The sequence below is a fragment of the Aulonocara sp. 'chitande type north' Nkhata Bay genome, linkage group LG19, assembly GCF_057382095.1.
Source record: "Aulonocara sp. 'chitande type north' Nkhata Bay isolate Kocher_YH1m ecotype deep benthic linkage group LG19, A_spYH_male_GT1.1, whole genome shotgun sequence".
In the NCBI taxonomy this organism is placed as follows: domain Eukaryota; kingdom Metazoa; phylum Chordata; class Actinopteri; order Cichliformes; family Cichlidae; genus Aulonocara; species Aulonocara sp. 'chitande type north' Nkhata Bay.
This window is the reverse complement of record NC_141362.1, coordinates 21,757,308-21,773,024: the sequence shown is the minus strand read 5'-3', so window position 1 is coordinate 21,773,024 and position 15,717 is coordinate 21,757,308. Positions and strand designations below refer to the sequence as shown.

The 15,717-nt window shown below is 39.3% G+C and overlaps 2 protein-coding genes across 4 annotated transcripts; one reads left to right on the top strand and one right to left on the bottom strand.

Annotated features, from left to right (window-relative positions):
- The first annotated feature begins 3,458 nt into the window (after nt 1-3,458).
- Nucleotides 3,459-7,459, top strand: LOC147306974 (uncharacterized). Of its 2 annotated transcripts, XM_086275080.1 has the most exons (4): nt 3,459-3,628; nt 3,861-3,941; nt 5,061-6,070; nt 6,747-7,459. In XM_086275080.1, the coding sequence occupies exons 3-4, from the start codon at nt 5,237-5,239 to the stop codon at nt 7,065-7,067; spliced, it is 1,155 nt and encodes a 384-aa protein (XP_086131206.1). In that variant the 5' UTR covers nt 3,459-3,628; nt 3,861-3,941; nt 5,061-5,236; the 3' UTR covers nt 7,068-7,459. The 2 variants fall into 2 exon arrangements, with proteins under 2 accessions (XP_086131206.1, XP_086131205.1); XM_086275079.1 differs by lacking the exon at nt 3,861-3,941.
- Nucleotides 7,460-8,086: 627 nt separating this feature from the next.
- LOC147306973 (uncharacterized) lies at nt 8,087-12,787 on the bottom strand. Of its 2 annotated transcripts, XM_086275077.1 has the most exons (3): nt 12,613-12,718; nt 12,300-12,380; nt 8,087-11,180 (listed from the first exon to the last, which is right to left on the bottom strand). In XM_086275077.1, exon 3 carries the CDS (start codon nt 11,154-11,156, stop codon nt 9,405-9,407), a length of 1,752 nt encoding a protein of 583 aa, XP_086131203.1. In that variant the 5' UTR covers nt 11,157-11,180; nt 12,300-12,380; nt 12,613-12,718; the 3' UTR covers nt 8,087-9,404. The 2 variants fall into 2 exon arrangements, with proteins under 2 accessions (XP_086131203.1, XP_086131202.1); XM_086275076.1 differs by lacking the exon at nt 12,300-12,380 and having other exon boundaries at nt 8,092-11,180; nt 12,613-12,787.
- Nucleotides 12,788-15,717: the final 2,930 nt, after the last annotated feature.

Here is a 15,717-nt window from a genome sequence, read left to right as displayed (position 1 = left end):
TGTCACGGTCCTGGGTCTCCTGACCCAGCGTTTTTAGTTCTTTGTGATTTTTGTATTATTGTACTTGTGTGTGATTTATTCTATGGCTTCTAGTTTTGATCCCTTGCCCTTCATGTCTCTCTGTGTCCCCTCTGTTCTGTGTAATTGTGTGTCTTTGCATGTTTGAGTTTCTTGTTTTCTGTCACTCTGCATTGTGCATTATGTTCTCATGGTTGGTTTTTTGTTACTCTCTCTAGTCTAGTCTCTTGTGTTCCCAGCTGAGTATTTCCCTGTGTATTTTGGTTCTTAGACCTCTGCCTTATGGTTTATGTCTCTGTATTTCTTAGTTGCTGTCTCCACTGTGTCAAGTTCGCGTCTCTGTGTGATACTTCCTGTTTTACTTTGATGGTCCGTGTCTCATGTGAATGCGTCCTGCTTTGCTTGTCTCGTCAGTCCTGATTTCTCCCAGCTGTGCCCTCCTTCTGTGTCTCATTCCCCTCGTTACTTCCCAGTGTATTTAAACCCTGTGTTTCTCTGAGTCAGTGTCGTGTCGTCCCTCATGCTGTGTGTGGATCTCCCTGTGTCTCCCTGTGAGTGCTTAGTTTATGGTTTCCCAGTTTAGTCTAGTTTTGTATGTTTGTTCTACCAGCAAATAAAGCTGTGTTTTGAGTTCACCTCCCCGAGTCTGTGAGTCCTGCATTTTGGGTCCAACTCCTGCCTGCCGCACAGCGATTCATGACATTAACACTTTCAACCCTGCCAGCTCTGCTTCCTGTCTTTTTATTAGAGCCACCATCTCCAAACTGTACATCACAGCAGGTCTCATCACCATCTTGTAAACCTTCCCTTTCACTCTTGCTGCTGTCCTTCCGTAACAAATCACCCCTGACACTCGTCTCCACCCACTCCTCTCTGCCTGGACTGCCTGTTGCTTTGACCCCAGGTGTGTAAATTCATCTTCCTTCACTCACACTTGATCTACTCCTTGCAACCTTACAGTTACACCTGTCTCCCTCTCATTCACTCATGTATTCTGTCTTGCTTCTACTGACATTCCTCTTGTCTTCAGTGCATACCTCCATCTCTTAAGGCTCACTGCCACCTGCTCTTTAATCTCACTATAGATCACAGTGTTGTCTGCAAACATCACAGTCTCCTGCCTTACCTTATCTGTCAACCTGTCCATCACTCTTATAAGCAAGAAGGGGCTCAGAGCCGAACCCCACCTTGAACTTGTTCTGTCACTCTTACTGCACACCTCACTGCTGCCTCATGTATGTCCTGCGCTATCCTCACATACTTCTCTGCCACTCCTGACTTCCTCATGCAGTACCACAGTTCCTCTCTTGGCATCCTATCAAATGCTTTCTTCAGCTCTACAAAGACACAGTGCAACTTCTTCTGACTTTCTCAATACTTCTTCATTAACACTTTCAAAGGAAACATTGCATCTGTAGTGTTCTTTCTTGGCATGAAGCCACACTGCTGCTTGCTGAGCATCACCACTCTTTGTAACGTAGCTTCAACAACTCTTTCCCATAGATTCATGGCATGGCTCATTAACTTTATCCCTCTATAACTTTATCCCTTCATCTACTTTTTGCAATGTATTGAGTACTATGATGGCATTACAACATTATAGACAATTTAAAAGTAAGAGGGAAACATAATATGCTGGGAGAAGATTTTGCCATACCATATGTAAACGAGACCAGGGATGTTCCTAGGGTTGTTTCTCACTTTAGCTGAAACACAAAAATCATAAAATGGGTCAAAATTCAGTAAGTGCAGTTGTATACAAGTACTATGCGCCTACTACCTTGTAAACATGCACTGGGAGACATGGCTGCCTGGTAACAATAAGAAAAACTCGATTCAACTGGGAGGTAATGAAGCTAACAAAATGCAGGCTGGCTACAAGCATAAATATGTTTTATTCTCATGAGAATTAGTAGCAAACAACAATGTTGCACACATCCTGAATTTTAAGCTCATCTTTGCAACTGGACCAAACCACAATAAGTCATATGAGGAGGATTCCCTTTTTCAAAGCTTAAAATGTATTGTTTTGCATGTATAGTTATTAAAAAAAAAAAGTTCCAGGACAGAATTTTATATTATTATCATATAGTCTTATTAATGATGCATTGAGGAGGGTTAAATTGTTATTTACCTGGAAAAAGAGGAACTGGAGTCTCTCAACTTTAAGGGAGGGGTGGTACAAATAAATGCCCTTCCTAGTTAGGCCCATCCCATAAGTGTGGTCCTCCAGTCCTCTCCTCTGCCCTGTCAGTGTTTGTTGTTGTGCTTCTGTTTCTCTCTCTCCTCCTCACTCCTCCCCCACCTGGGGGGTACTCTTTTTTGCAGTTTCCCACCTTTGGCAAACACACCTGGCTGCAATTTATTCACCTGCTGCTCATCATCTTCATTTGGGCTTACTGGGTGATGTTCTTCACTGGATCGTTGTACTTATCACAGTTAGTGTAGCCTCAGCTCTCTTTGTAATTCCTGAATCCCTCATCGTGCTATGCTGATTCTCTAATGTGTGTTTCCTCTCCTATGCAGACCCTCCTGGAACCCCTCCTGTTTCCTCTCAAACCCTGTCGAGCGAGCATGAGTGTGAGTGGACATCTGTGTAGAGTGAGTTTGGATGTGTGTTCCCTTCCCTGGATTCCCTGGAGCTCTCTTTCTTCCCACCCCCACCATATTTGCTGTCTACCTGTAAATAAACTCACTTAATTGCATTATTCAGAGTCCTGTGTTTGAATCCTCCCTGTTCGATCATGACATGATGTGTCAATCAAACACCAATAAAGCTGATGTGTATTCGTTATAGTCGTTTAAAAGTAGTTTAATCTTGGATTTGTGCCAATACTGGGATGATTTGTACATGGTCATATTGTATTTTTATATGTACAACATTTTTACAGCAAGACCTTAGAATTTACTTCGTTAAACAAGCTGGGCAAAATAAATTAAATACAATACACAAACCACTCTAAAAATTTATTGAAAGACTTGCTTGATCATTCAAAAAAAGACACGAGCACAAATCCGAAACCTGAATAAAAATAATTAACTGTGAAATATGTTACATGAATTCTAGGTATAGAACACTCTAGAGGCTAGTACGGAAGAGGATTAGGGCCACTGAAAAAAAAAAAAAAGAATTCTGACTTTAATCTCAGAATTCTGACTTTTTTCTCAGAATTCTGACTTTAATCTCAGAATTCTGACTTTTTTCCTCAGAATTCTGACTTTAATCTCAGAATTCTGAGATTAAAGTCAGAATTCTGACTTTTTTCTCAGAATTCTGACTTTTTTCTCAGAATTCTGACTTTATTCTCAGAATTCTGAGATTAAAGTCAGAATTCTGACTTTATTCTCAGAATTCTGACTTTTTTCTCAGAATTCTGACTTTAATCTCAGAATTCTGAGATTAAAGTCAGAATTCTGAGATTAAAGTCAGAATTCTGACTTTAATCTCAGAATTTTGAGGTGGGCACCTGCAGGCTTCCAGCTTCGGTGACAGCGATGTGTCCAGTTTGGCAGGTGGAGAACTAATTCACTAAATATGGTGGATATAAGTGACTTTTTGCGTGGCCGAGGGGTCCCCGAAGATGCTATTTTATTAATGGAAGAGCAGAAGGTGAGTAACTAAAAAGAGAAATAGTTTGGTGTCTCCTATTTTTACAGGAAAACAGTTACGGTACAGTTACGGTTAGCTGTTAGCATGCTTGTTAGCTTATAATGTTATATAGGAATGAACGTGTTTCACGATGTTACAGTATACTAGGTGAATTGACGTTTTAACTGTTGTTGATCGCAGGATCATCCCAGATGGGTTCGTTGCATTTTATTTTATTGTTCTACTATTTCAGAGTTTTTCAAGGCAGTTAAGCGGAGCTGTGTTACAGATGCTAGCCGCCTGCCAATATCACTGATATATTTGATGTGTACAAGTAAGTTACACTTAGTACAGCGGAGGAGAGAAGCTGTAATGAATGTTTATGCGGATATTTCACTCAGAAAAATGGGTGGCGTTCATACACAGCCACCGACACAGCCCCGGTTGTTGTTCTGACGGTGGCCGACTGACGATCCCCTCACAACATGTTAGCTAACACAAACTAATGTAGTGCATGTAACTGTGTATACGTTAGTGGTACAGTGTCGGAAGAAATGAGCAAACTGTTTATAATGTCAGAATGACATCATCTTTCTCCTATATATAAAAGTGCTGGCTGAGGAGCGCTGCCGGGTTGAACTTTGACCTCGGAGTGACGTGACGTTTGTTCGCACAACCAATAGAAGTGCAGAAAGTCGCAAATCAGGCATATTGTTCGCATAAACACAAAAATAAATAACGAAATAATCCCGATATTGTGCCAAAGACTGATTTACAATGTTACTTTGTGTTCTATGTGTAATACCTTTGCTTAAATGACTAAATGGACTGTGTATTTATGACTCTGCGTTATAGTCTTACATACATAAGTAACATTCATATGTACAGATAAAAATGTACAGAGCTATGTACACAAGCGTGTACACAAAAGTCTACTGCTGATCGAGCTGCTCAGTGGTCGTACAGTCTCATGCAGAGAGCGTGGAGGTGTTGTCCATGGTGGATGTTAGCTTAGACAACATCCTCTCCTCCCCAGTCTGCTCAGTGGACTTTAGCAGACCGCTAAAGCTGGCCCTCCCGACCAGTTTGTTAAGTTTCCCCCTGTCCCTCTCTGCCATTCCACCACTCCAGCAGACCACAACATAAAAGACAGCAGACGCCACCACAGTGTCGTAGAACATCCTTAGAAGACGTACTACCTACATCATAACCAATCAAGTCCCGCTTTTTTTTTAAATACAGAAGAGGATTTATTATTTACTGAAAGGCTATGCCTTAGTTTGCTTCTTTCATTATTGTGTTTCGCCCTGCATAAAATAGATAGCTTTTCTGATAACTACAGTCAATACTCTCCTACTGGCATTAGCGGTGACCTAAGAGGCTTAACTTTAATATTGCTTTGCAGTGTAAATGTTGCAGAAAATGACTGTCTTTTCTTTCTTCCTGTGTGCAGATTGACTGTGACGTCATAGCGCTGATGGATGACGCAACTTTGGCAAACTACATTCCCTCGTACGGAGACCGAATTGCCGTCTTCAATTTCTGCAAAAGCAAGCAACCACTGTCAAAAAGAAAACTAGGACTTCTGCAAAAAGTTCACCTCTCAAAGTGAGAGAAACAGTGGCTGACATGTCAGATTTGGATGACTTAATAAGACTGTATTTCAGACTTTCTTTCAGTAACAAAGAAATACTTTCAATTTTAGCACATAGTCATCAGACAATTATAAGTGTTCGAACTCTAAAGAGAATTTGTAAAAGACTTGGGCTTTTTAGAAGGAAGAATCAATCAAACTTGGAGGAAGTGCTAGCCTTTGTCCAACAAGAGATCATGACAAATGGACAGATGCAAGGTTATCGTTGGCTACATCTACGTGCAATTCAACATGGATTTGTGGTGTCACAAGATACTGTAAGATGCATAATCAAATTGCTTGACCCTCAAGGTGTGGAACTGAGACGAGCTCGACGGTTGAGAAGACGACAGTACAGCTGCAGAGGGCCAAATGCTCTCTGGCACATGGATGGCTATGACAAGTTGAAACCATATGGTATTGCTATCAGTGGCTGCATAGATGGTTTTAGCCGCTATGTTTTATGGATGGAGGCTTATACTACAAACAGTGACCCTAAATTGATTGCAAGTTATTTTCTGAAAACAGTTTCATGCATCAGCGGATGTCCAGAAAGGTTACGTGCTGACCGAGGTACCGAAAATGGTTGTGTCGAACAAATGCAGATGTTTTTACGGAGAAACCACACAGACAGTTTTGCAGGTGAGAAAAGTTTCCTTTACGGAAGAAGTACGGCCAACCAACGTATAGAAGGATGGTGGGCTACCCTACGCAAACAGAGTGCACAATTTTGGATGAACTTATTTCAAACTTTTCAGGATGATGGCCACTTCACAGGGGATTTTTTGGACAAAAGTCTTATCCAATTCTGCTTTCTCAATCTTATTCAGGTAAAAGCTTGTGCTCATGCTATGTAATGTCTTAGCTGCATAAATAGAAAATATAAATATGGTTAGAACATTTTTTTTCTTTAAATTAAATATGAATTTTATTTCCATTTTAATATGTCTTGATGCATGCTCAATCAGCCAGGTAAGGAATGTTTTTTGACAGAACATTTCTCACACTGAAAACGCTACATCCAGATGAACAGAATCAACTTTTTGGGATTCCATTTTAATACTTTGATGGAATTGTATTCATGTTATCAGTGGAAGTAACTGCACCTTTCTCAGCACAGGTTCATGGAGCATTTTTTTTTTATTTATTGCCACATGGTTTAAATTACTATGGAGTCTGTTACCTAGTGGTCCTTTGGGCACGGTTTCAGAAAGCAATTCTATCATTTGGTTAATTCTCTATTGAAAATTTATTGTAGAATCATTGCACACTGAGTATAAAGTGTTGGGCTATCTATTCAACAGCAGAATCATGCAGCACCATTCTGTGTCCATGTGCTGTTTAGTGAAAGTGCTCTTTTGTTGTTGCTGCTTGGTTTTACATTAATTAGAGGTCAGTTTCTATGTCTGTTGATTAATGAGTTAATAAGCCTCAACTTTGGCTAAATCTACTGGTACATGGTCTGTTTCATATACCAGTACTTATATTGTGTTGTTTTTCATGTAGGATGAACTTGATGAAGTTGTGAACACATGGAACTCGCACAAAATCCGGCCAAGTGGTAGTGCAGCATCGGGTCGACCAGTAGTAATGTACTCATTTCCAGAGCTGCACAGTGCTGAGGATAGACTGAAGCCTATTTCTATGGAGGATATCACTTTGTGTATGGAAGAGTGTAGCCCAAAAGGTCAACACCCCTGTGATGAAACAGTCTTTGAACTGTGTTGTCTGCTTATGGTAGAAAATGAATGGGATGCCCCAGGAGATCCACTTGGTGCTGCGGATCTGTACATTAGGTTAAGAGAAGAAATACTGCAAAGTATTTAAGGAACTTCAGTGTGTAAATGTACAAATAAATACAAAATATTTCTCTTTATCTTGATAACGTGATTTGATAGTAGGTGCCATGTCTTACAGGTACCTTTTATGCAGGTATTTCTGCACTGCATTAAATGAAAAATGTTTTTCTACATTCACACTACCATTAAACAGAAATGTTTATATATTACTTGAAAAAGCTGAATATTGTGATATTATCAATCAGTTATGAAACACATGTCAATCCTTTTAAAAGGCCATACATTAAACTGCATTTACAAATGTTATATTTTTGATTGAATCATAAGTGGTGTAAACCTGCCTACCAGTAAATTGCAATATAAATTTCTGTGTTTTGTTGCCAGACATGTGCATAGTATATAAAATATAAACTGACCAGCTCCCTGCTCATTGTTTTCTGTATCAACCTTTACTCTTAATATTCATGGCTGGAAACCCAGGCACCAGCATATGATATGCTAAGTGCCCGGGTTATCTGTGGTATGTTTCAGCAAACCATAGTAGCATTAACAATTCTAGGTCTTGACAACAGCATGTTTCTATAAACGTATCATTGTTAATATTTAAAGTCGTTATGCCTTTTGGGGAGCTTTTAGTGCAATTATATTAAAGCAAAGCTATTATAATCATTTACCCATATGAAGATCCATCACTTAATTATTAATGTATTTCACTTCTGTTAGTTGTAAGATATTTTAGCTGGTTTTTCATGTAAAATGACCACGAATCATTGCTATACTGATTCAGTGTTAGCTGTTGTATACAAGGCTCCTTCATGATATGAATCCTAAAATTATAAGAAACATACCAAAAATATTTTGACTTTTATTTGTAGTATCCCAGCAACAATGCAACAAAACAGTTCCTGCAAGTGGAACCAAGTTATTGTCCCATTAAGTGCAACATGTTTTACATTTATATTTGTGTATCTTTATGAAATATTTGAAATTAAAAATAAATGGTATTCTTCCATGTTACTGAGCTCATGTGTGGCAGTCTCTTGAATTCTGGCATGTTCAAATAGATATGGAGTTTGATGAACATATTCAAAACAACAATACAAATGTACTGTGTACAGTAACATTTTATTGGAAAAAGTTTACAAGAAACCTGTTCTTTCCAATGCCAATAACATGGCTAAAACTCATAACCGTATAAGCTGCCCTGTAACAAGAATGACTCAACTTTTAAAACAAACTTATAGATCTCATATAGTCTTGTTATGCATCAGTATACATCAGTGACTTACTGTAAAGACCATGAACACTGGCTATTGTGGTATCACATATTCCTTCAGTGTCATCTATGGTATAGAAATAAAAACAAGTGTGAATGACTGAGAACATACATGCATACAAATAAAAATGCATAATTTCTGGCAGTAACAAGACATTTTTTCAGGTGTTAAGATTAATACTATATCTGAGAACATGACAATTTGGCATTACAAAAGGATGCCTGAATAATCACAGTACTTGACCACTGCACTGAAGTGTACAGTGTTTATTTATGATCTCAGTAATCAATAACCATCTTCAAAACAGACTGAATCCTTTAAGCAGCTTGAATCAATTTGATGGATGAATAACAGGTATGCTTAGAAACAATATGACATTAAGAAAATACTGGAATTTAAAAAAATATTTTCACCAACTTTATATGGAACCTTTGTAATCAACAACAAATGCCAAACTTTGATACCTTAACCTACCTTAACTAAAAATTGCATATACTGTAAAGCAAAATGTTTTCAGACATGACAAATGCTAAAGTATAAAATTGTACTTATTCCTTTTACAATACAGTGTTGCATAACAGCATTACTTTTACGTTATAACTATGTTCAGTTTTAGCCCTGACCTAATAAGAAAATACCATCTGAATGAATTAGTCTTACTACTAATTACTTACAAAAGTATTTGACTGTGCTGAGCTCTCACACCACACATGGTGCATTAAAGAACGTTTAAGAGCAGTTTAATTATAGTTTATAGATCTTAAGTAATCTTTCTTCATGCTTTTGCTGAAGGTTTCTGTCTTACAGCTGGAAAGCTTGGATTTGGTGAAGACAGCTCTGGATATGGTAGTAAACAGTGTACCCGTTCGTTTTGTTTTGTGACTGTATCATGTAAAACTCAAAATGATAAAAGAAAATGAAATATTAGCCAAAACTAGACTTCTAACAGAGATGAGAAACTTCTCTCTAATTAAAAAAAGTATACTGTATAAGTTCAAAATACATAAAAATACATATTCCTAACATCTCTTTACAGTTATGCTCTAGTGTGCATGAGCAGTTCAAATGTAGCGCATTGCTGTGAGAGTCTAAACAATGTCCATCACCCAGACATTACTTTCAAGAACTGCATTAAATTCAGAACGAAAATCTGGGAAGTTTTCATAGCTGTTAGCTAGCTGCAGAACATTCCCACACGTGCGTCCGACTGGTCTTCTTGTAAACTCTGTCATATCTTGAAATTGCACATAAATACTGTTTGTTACTATAAGGTCAGATCCGGTGCAGAAACGCATAAATTTCTGAAGTTTAATGTTATCCAGCTCTCTGATGAATCTTTTGAGATGATTTTTCACTTCTTTTTGTTGTGGAGTCAAATCCACAGCAAATTTCAGCAGCTGGCACACTTTTTTTGAAGTTGGTTGCAGTTCAGAGAATAACTTGGTCAGTCCCTCCGGACTGAGGGAGATATGGGGGTCGATGATCTCCCGCCAGCAGTCAATAACAAACATTGGTTTTTGGACAAGCTCTTTGTGTGCTATTTCATCAAGGATTGTAGGAAGAGTCTCAGCAGTGATTCTTTTTCTACAGCCATAACTGTCAAGAATTTCCACAAGATCATCCAAGTCAACTGCAGAGAAATCTTTTACTGCTTCCATCAAAACATCACATTCTTGGCTGCTGACAAACTGTAGAAAGTGTGCTTTAAGATCACTGTAAACACCACTGAAAAGCACTTGTTCCATAAAAGGGATTGCAAGTTTATTTGGAAAATACTGACATTCTTGGTAACCTTTCAGGAGTATTCGCCCAACTGCCTTCCATTTTTCAGCAGGAAAATCATGGCGAATGAATGGCACTTTAATGGTTGCACCTAGGGTGCATCGCTCATAAAATTCATGCCAGAAGCATGTGAGTACATCTCTTAGTATTCCTGATCCAGTGCCTGGTTCTTCTGTGTTGTCTGGAAGTATGCGCTTCACATTCAGTGTTTTGGTCAAAATCTCCTCATCAGAGAAAGCAGTAATCATGTCATGTAAAGTGTCAGTATGACGTATGGTGATTGTTATTATGTTCTCTGAATTAGGTGGACTGAGGGGTACAAGAAAACCCTCATAGACTAATGTGTCTTCTGTATCTTCTTCAGCATCAAAAATTGGACCAAAAGTAATTTCTGGATCATCTAAAATTTCTGAACCAGCGATGACTTCATCAAAATTACCCCTGACTTCCCCCACTTGCAATGGATTAATATCACTGCCACTGCTTTCTGAGACAAACACCACTTCAGATGTCTCGCTGGCATCTTCTTCAGGATCTTTTGGTTTTGTTGCAATGTAGAAGCGTAACATTGTCAGTCTCGCTGCCTCATACATATTGCCAATAGACTGGCAGGTATCATCAGTAAGGTGGTTCTGTTTAAAGTCCCAAACCTCAAACTCAAAATCTGTTTCACATCCCTTAGGAGATATGCCATTAGGAAAAAAAAGTTTCTTTCCTTCCTGAAGAATATCTTTTAATCCAGCATCAGTGGCCATTTGAATTTTTCTAGTGCCACCTCCCTGCTTCGCTCTCACCTGTTTGGCTATTTTTCCATCACAATGTATCCATCCTATCTCAACATTGCGTGTTGCTTTTTGCTTCTTTGTCTGTCTTATTCCTGCATCTGTATGTGAAGTGTTCTCCTTTGGACTTTCTTTTCTGGTTTTCATTTTCTCACGAAGTTTTTGCAGAAGTCCTAGTTTTCTTTTTGACAGTGGTTGCTTGCTTTTGCAGAAATTGAAGACGGCAATTCGGTCTCCGTACGAGGGAATGTAGTTTGCCAAAGTTGCGTCATCCATCAGCGCTATGACGTCACAGTCAATCTGCACACAGGAAGAAAGAAAAGACAGTCATTTTCTGCAACATTTACACTGCAAAGCAATATTAAAGTTAAGCCTCTTAGGTCACCGCTAATGCCAGTAGGAGAGTATTGACTGTAGTTATCAGAAAAGCTATCTATTTTATGCAGGGCGAAACACAATAATGAAAGAAGCAAACTAAGGCATAGCCTTTCAGTAAATAATAAATCCTCTTCTGTATTTAAAAAAAAAGCGGGACTTGATTGGTTATGATGTAGGTAGTACGTCTTCTAAGGATGTTCTACGACACTGTGGTGGCGTCTGCTGTCTTTTATGTTGTGGTCTGCTGGAGTGGTGGAATGGCAGAGAGGGACAGGGGGAAACTTAACAAACTGGTCGGGAGGGCCAGCTTTAGCGGTCTGCTAAAGTCCACTGAGCAGACTGGGGAGGAGAGGATGTTGTCTAAGCTAACATCCACCATGGACAACACCTCCACGCTCTCTGCATGAGACTGTACGACCACTGAGCAGCTCGATCAGCAGTAGACTTTTGTGTACACGCTTGTGTACATAGCTCTGTACATTTTTATCTGTACATATGAATGTTACTTATGTATGTAAGACTATAACGCAGAGTCATAAATACACAGTCCATTTAGTCATTTAAGCAAAGGTATTACACATAGAACACAAAGTAACATTGTAAATCAGTCTTTGGCACAATATCGGGATTATTTCGTTATTTATTTTTGTGTTTATGCGAACAATATGCCTGATTTGCGACTTTCTGCACTTCTATTGGTTGTGCGAACAAACGTCACGTCACTCCGAGGTCAAAGTTCAACCCGGCAGCGCTCCTCAGCCAGCACTTTTATATATAGGAGAAAGATGATGTCATTCTGACATTATAAACAGTTTGCTCATTTCTTCCGACACTGTACCACTAACGTATACACAGTTACATGCACTACATTAGTTTGTGTTAGCTAACATGTTGTGAGGGGATCGTCAGTCGGCCACCGTCAGAACAACAACCGGGGCTGTGTCGGTGGCTGTGTATGAACGCCACCCATTTTTCTGAGTGAAATATCCGCATAAACATTCATTACAGCTTCTCTCCTCCGCTGTACTAAGTGTAACTTACTTGTACACATCAAATATATCAGTGATATTGGCAGGCGGCTAGCATCTGTAACACAGCTCCGCTTAACTGCCTTGAAAAACTCTGAAATAGTAGAACAATAAAATAAAATGCAACGAACCCATCTGGGATGATCCTGCGATCAACAACAGTTAAAACGTCAATTCACCTAGTATACTGTAACATCGTGAAACACGTTCATTCCTATATAACATTATAAGCTAACAAGCATGCTAACAGCTAACCGTAACTGTACCGTAACTGTTTTCCTGTAAAAATAGGAGACACCAAACTATTTCTCTTTTTAGTTACTCACCTTCTGCTCTTCCATTAATAAAATAGCATCTTCGGGGACCCCTCGGCCACGCAAAAAGTCACTTATATCCACCATATTTAGTGAATTAGTTCTCCACCTGCCAAACTGGACACATCGCTGTCACCGAAGCTGGAAGCCTGCAGGTGCCCACCTCAAAATTCTGAGATTAAAGTCAGAATTCTGACTTTAATCTCAGAATTCTGACTTTAATCTCAGAATTCTGAGAATAAAGTCAGAATTCTGACTTTAATCTCAGAATTCTGAGATTAAAGTCAGAATTCTGAGAAAAAAGTCAGAATTCTGAGAATAAAGTCAGAATTCTGACTTTAATCTCAGAATTCTGAGAATAAAGTCAGAATTCTGAGAAAAAAGTCAGAATTCTGAGATTAAAGTCAGAATTCTGAGAAAAAAGTCAGAATTCTGAGATTAAAGTCAGAATTCTGAGAAAAAAGTCAGAATTCTGAGAATAAAGTCAGAATTCTGAGATTAAAGTCAGAATTCTTTTTTTTTTTTTTCCAGTGGCCCTAATCCTCTTCCGTAGGCTAGTAAGTGGCAACATGACAAACTAAAACACTGGGAACATGAGTGAGAAAGAGTATTTTTTCAAAATTGGCACAAGCAGAGCTGATAAACAAGGTCCCCAAAATGGATTTTTGTTTTGGGGCAAGTTGACTTATTTCCACTTGTTGCTGCCTTGCATGGATATAAACCATTGTTAAAGAATACAACAGTGATACAGTTATATTTCATCAGCACGATATGTTCCTGGGGCAAGATGTTATTTAGAGTCTCAAGTGTGATTTCAAACTCTATTTGGTGCTCAAAACACTGCACGGGGGAAAGATGAATGAGACACGTCCTCAGTGTGTCCCCAAAGGTTGTATACAGGTGTCCCACATGCACTCTTTATCTGCATTACGGTTTCCTATTAACAGTTTCTCCCTGTGGATGTATTTATTATGATTATGTACATTGTAAGGGATTAATATTGAGGATAGGATTAAGCAGGAATCAGAAACCCAATTAAGCACCCCTTCATCTTTGCTAGCGGAGCTGTGTCTCTGTTTCACAGTGTGAGATCGCTTCTCCTGTTCGCTCAACACCTACTGCCCTCTATTTGTTCTGGCCCTCCTTCTACCAAACCCTCTGTCTCTGCATTTTAAATGTGCACACATCCGCTCTTGATCCGTTTCCTTTTCGTTTATCTATCCAGCTCCACCCATTTCCTCCTGCCTTCACCTTCATCCTGGTTTTCCTCTGATCTTTTCCTCCCACTGCCTTACTCTTCCTTTCAAATTTCATGTCTCTTTGAGGTAGACAGCAAATTTGCCATTTTGCCCCCAAACATACAACCCACACTATTAAACCACATCAATGATTCATTCCCGAACCGAAACTTCAATTACACTAGTAAAAGACTGCGGGAGAACATAGTGGTTCAACTGAGGGGTGAGCCAACAACGACTGCCAATTTGAGTAAGGGTGAGTGCTCTTCTGTGAGGAGAAATGGTTTATGTCTATGCATGTGTGTGTGTCAGTGTGTCATTGTGTGGCTGTGTGCAAATGTAATCCTAAGTAATCTGGCAGTACAAACCCAGGTAGCACAGAGGGTGCTGAAATGCTAGGAAGCTGTGTGTTAGTATTCCTGGCACAGCTCTAAAGGCATTAATATCACCTTTTAGCACAATATTCACAAACAAGTAGCAAGACAGTGACTCGAGAGGAGAAGAACGGTGGAGAAGAAAGAAAAGAAGAAAGAATACAACAGAAAAAATAAAGACAATCGATTGTAGCAAAGCTGGAAAGGCTGTAGGGAGTACACAAGTGTGGAGAAGTGCGAATGTTTACGTGAGATTTGGGCTTGGCATGCTTTGTGTCTTTGGAGTTGAAACAAATTAATGACATGAGTTCATTTCTCTGACTTCCTCTCACCCTCTGCTCTCTCCACTGTACAAAGACAGTGGTCTATGGAGAGAGACTTATCTAGAAGCAACAGAAGCACTCTGCATGTGTATGTACGCCCAGTGTGTGTGTCTGTGTGTGTGTGCCTCTATTTAAAAAGTGAGTGTGTCTGCGTTTGTAATCGTATATGTGTACAGTCTGGCAACATTCTGCACATGTCTGGCAAATCCACATAGTGTGTGTGTGTGGGTGTGTGCATGCGTGTTTCGTTCTGTGAATGCGTTTTCTTGGTTTATTTTAAGTCATGAATATATATATTCTGATACATTTATATGTAAACTCATTGGACACTTTATTAGGTACACCTTGCAAATGTTAGGTTGCACCACCTTTTGTTTTCAGAACTGGCTTAACTCTTTGCGGCACAGGTTCAACAGGTTGCTGGAAACATTCCTCAGAGATTTTAGTCCATATTGACATGATAGCCTCACACACAGTTGCTGCAAATTTGTCAGAGGCACATCCATGATGAGAAGCTCCCATTTCACCACATCCTAAAGGTTCTCTATTGGATTGAGATGTGCTGATTGTGGAGGGAACTCATTGTCATGTTCAAGATACCAGAGATGATCTGAACTTTGTGAGTTTTATTCTACTGGAAGCAGCCGTCAGAGGATGGAGTTTAAATGAAAATAAACTAGTACTAAGGTACCAAAAGTGTGCCATGGTAATATACCCACATCATTACACCACCACTCTGGACCATTGATACAAATCAGAATGGAGCTGTGCTTTCTTGTTATTTACACCAAATTCTGGCCTTCCTACAGTAAATGGACTGGTTTTTATATTGTGCTTTACTACTCAGCTTAAGCACTCAAATCGCTTTATAGTACAAGTCTCATTCACGAATTCACACACACGTTCAGGAATGTACTTTTTTTCTATGCCTAAGTGCTTTCTATCTAACATTGATATATTCATCAGATTCAGACTCTGATGAATGGACAGAGAAACTAGGATTCATCTTCTTCAAGGTTCGACGTGCTGGGCATTCAGAGAGGTTGTTCTGCATACCTTGGTTGTAACAAAAGGCTATTTGAGTAACTGTTGCCTCCCTATCAACTTGAAGCAGTCTGGCCATTTTTCTATGCCCTCTGGCATCAACAAGGTATTTTCACCCAGAAAACTGCCACTCACTGG

What these genes read in the sequence shown, in the direction of transcription:
- LOC147306974 (XM_086275079.1), top strand. Translation starts at nt 5,237, where the DNA reads ATGTCAGATTTGGATGACTTAATAAGACTGTATTTCAGACTTTCTTTC. An exon ending in GCTTTCTCAATCTTATTCAG is followed by an intron (nt 6,071 to 6,746) that starts GTAAAAGCTTGT and finishes TTTTTCATGTAG; the next exon opens with GATGAACTTGATGAAGTTGT.
- LOC147306973 (XM_086275076.1), bottom strand. Translation starts at nt 12,687, where the DNA reads ATGGTGGATATAAGTGACTTTTTGCGTGGCCGAGGGGTCCCCGAAGAT. An exon ending in TATTAATGGAAGAGCAGAAG is followed by an intron (nt 11,181 to 12,612) that starts GTGAGTAACTAA and finishes TCCTGTGTGCAG; the next exon opens with ATTGACTGTGACGTCATAGC.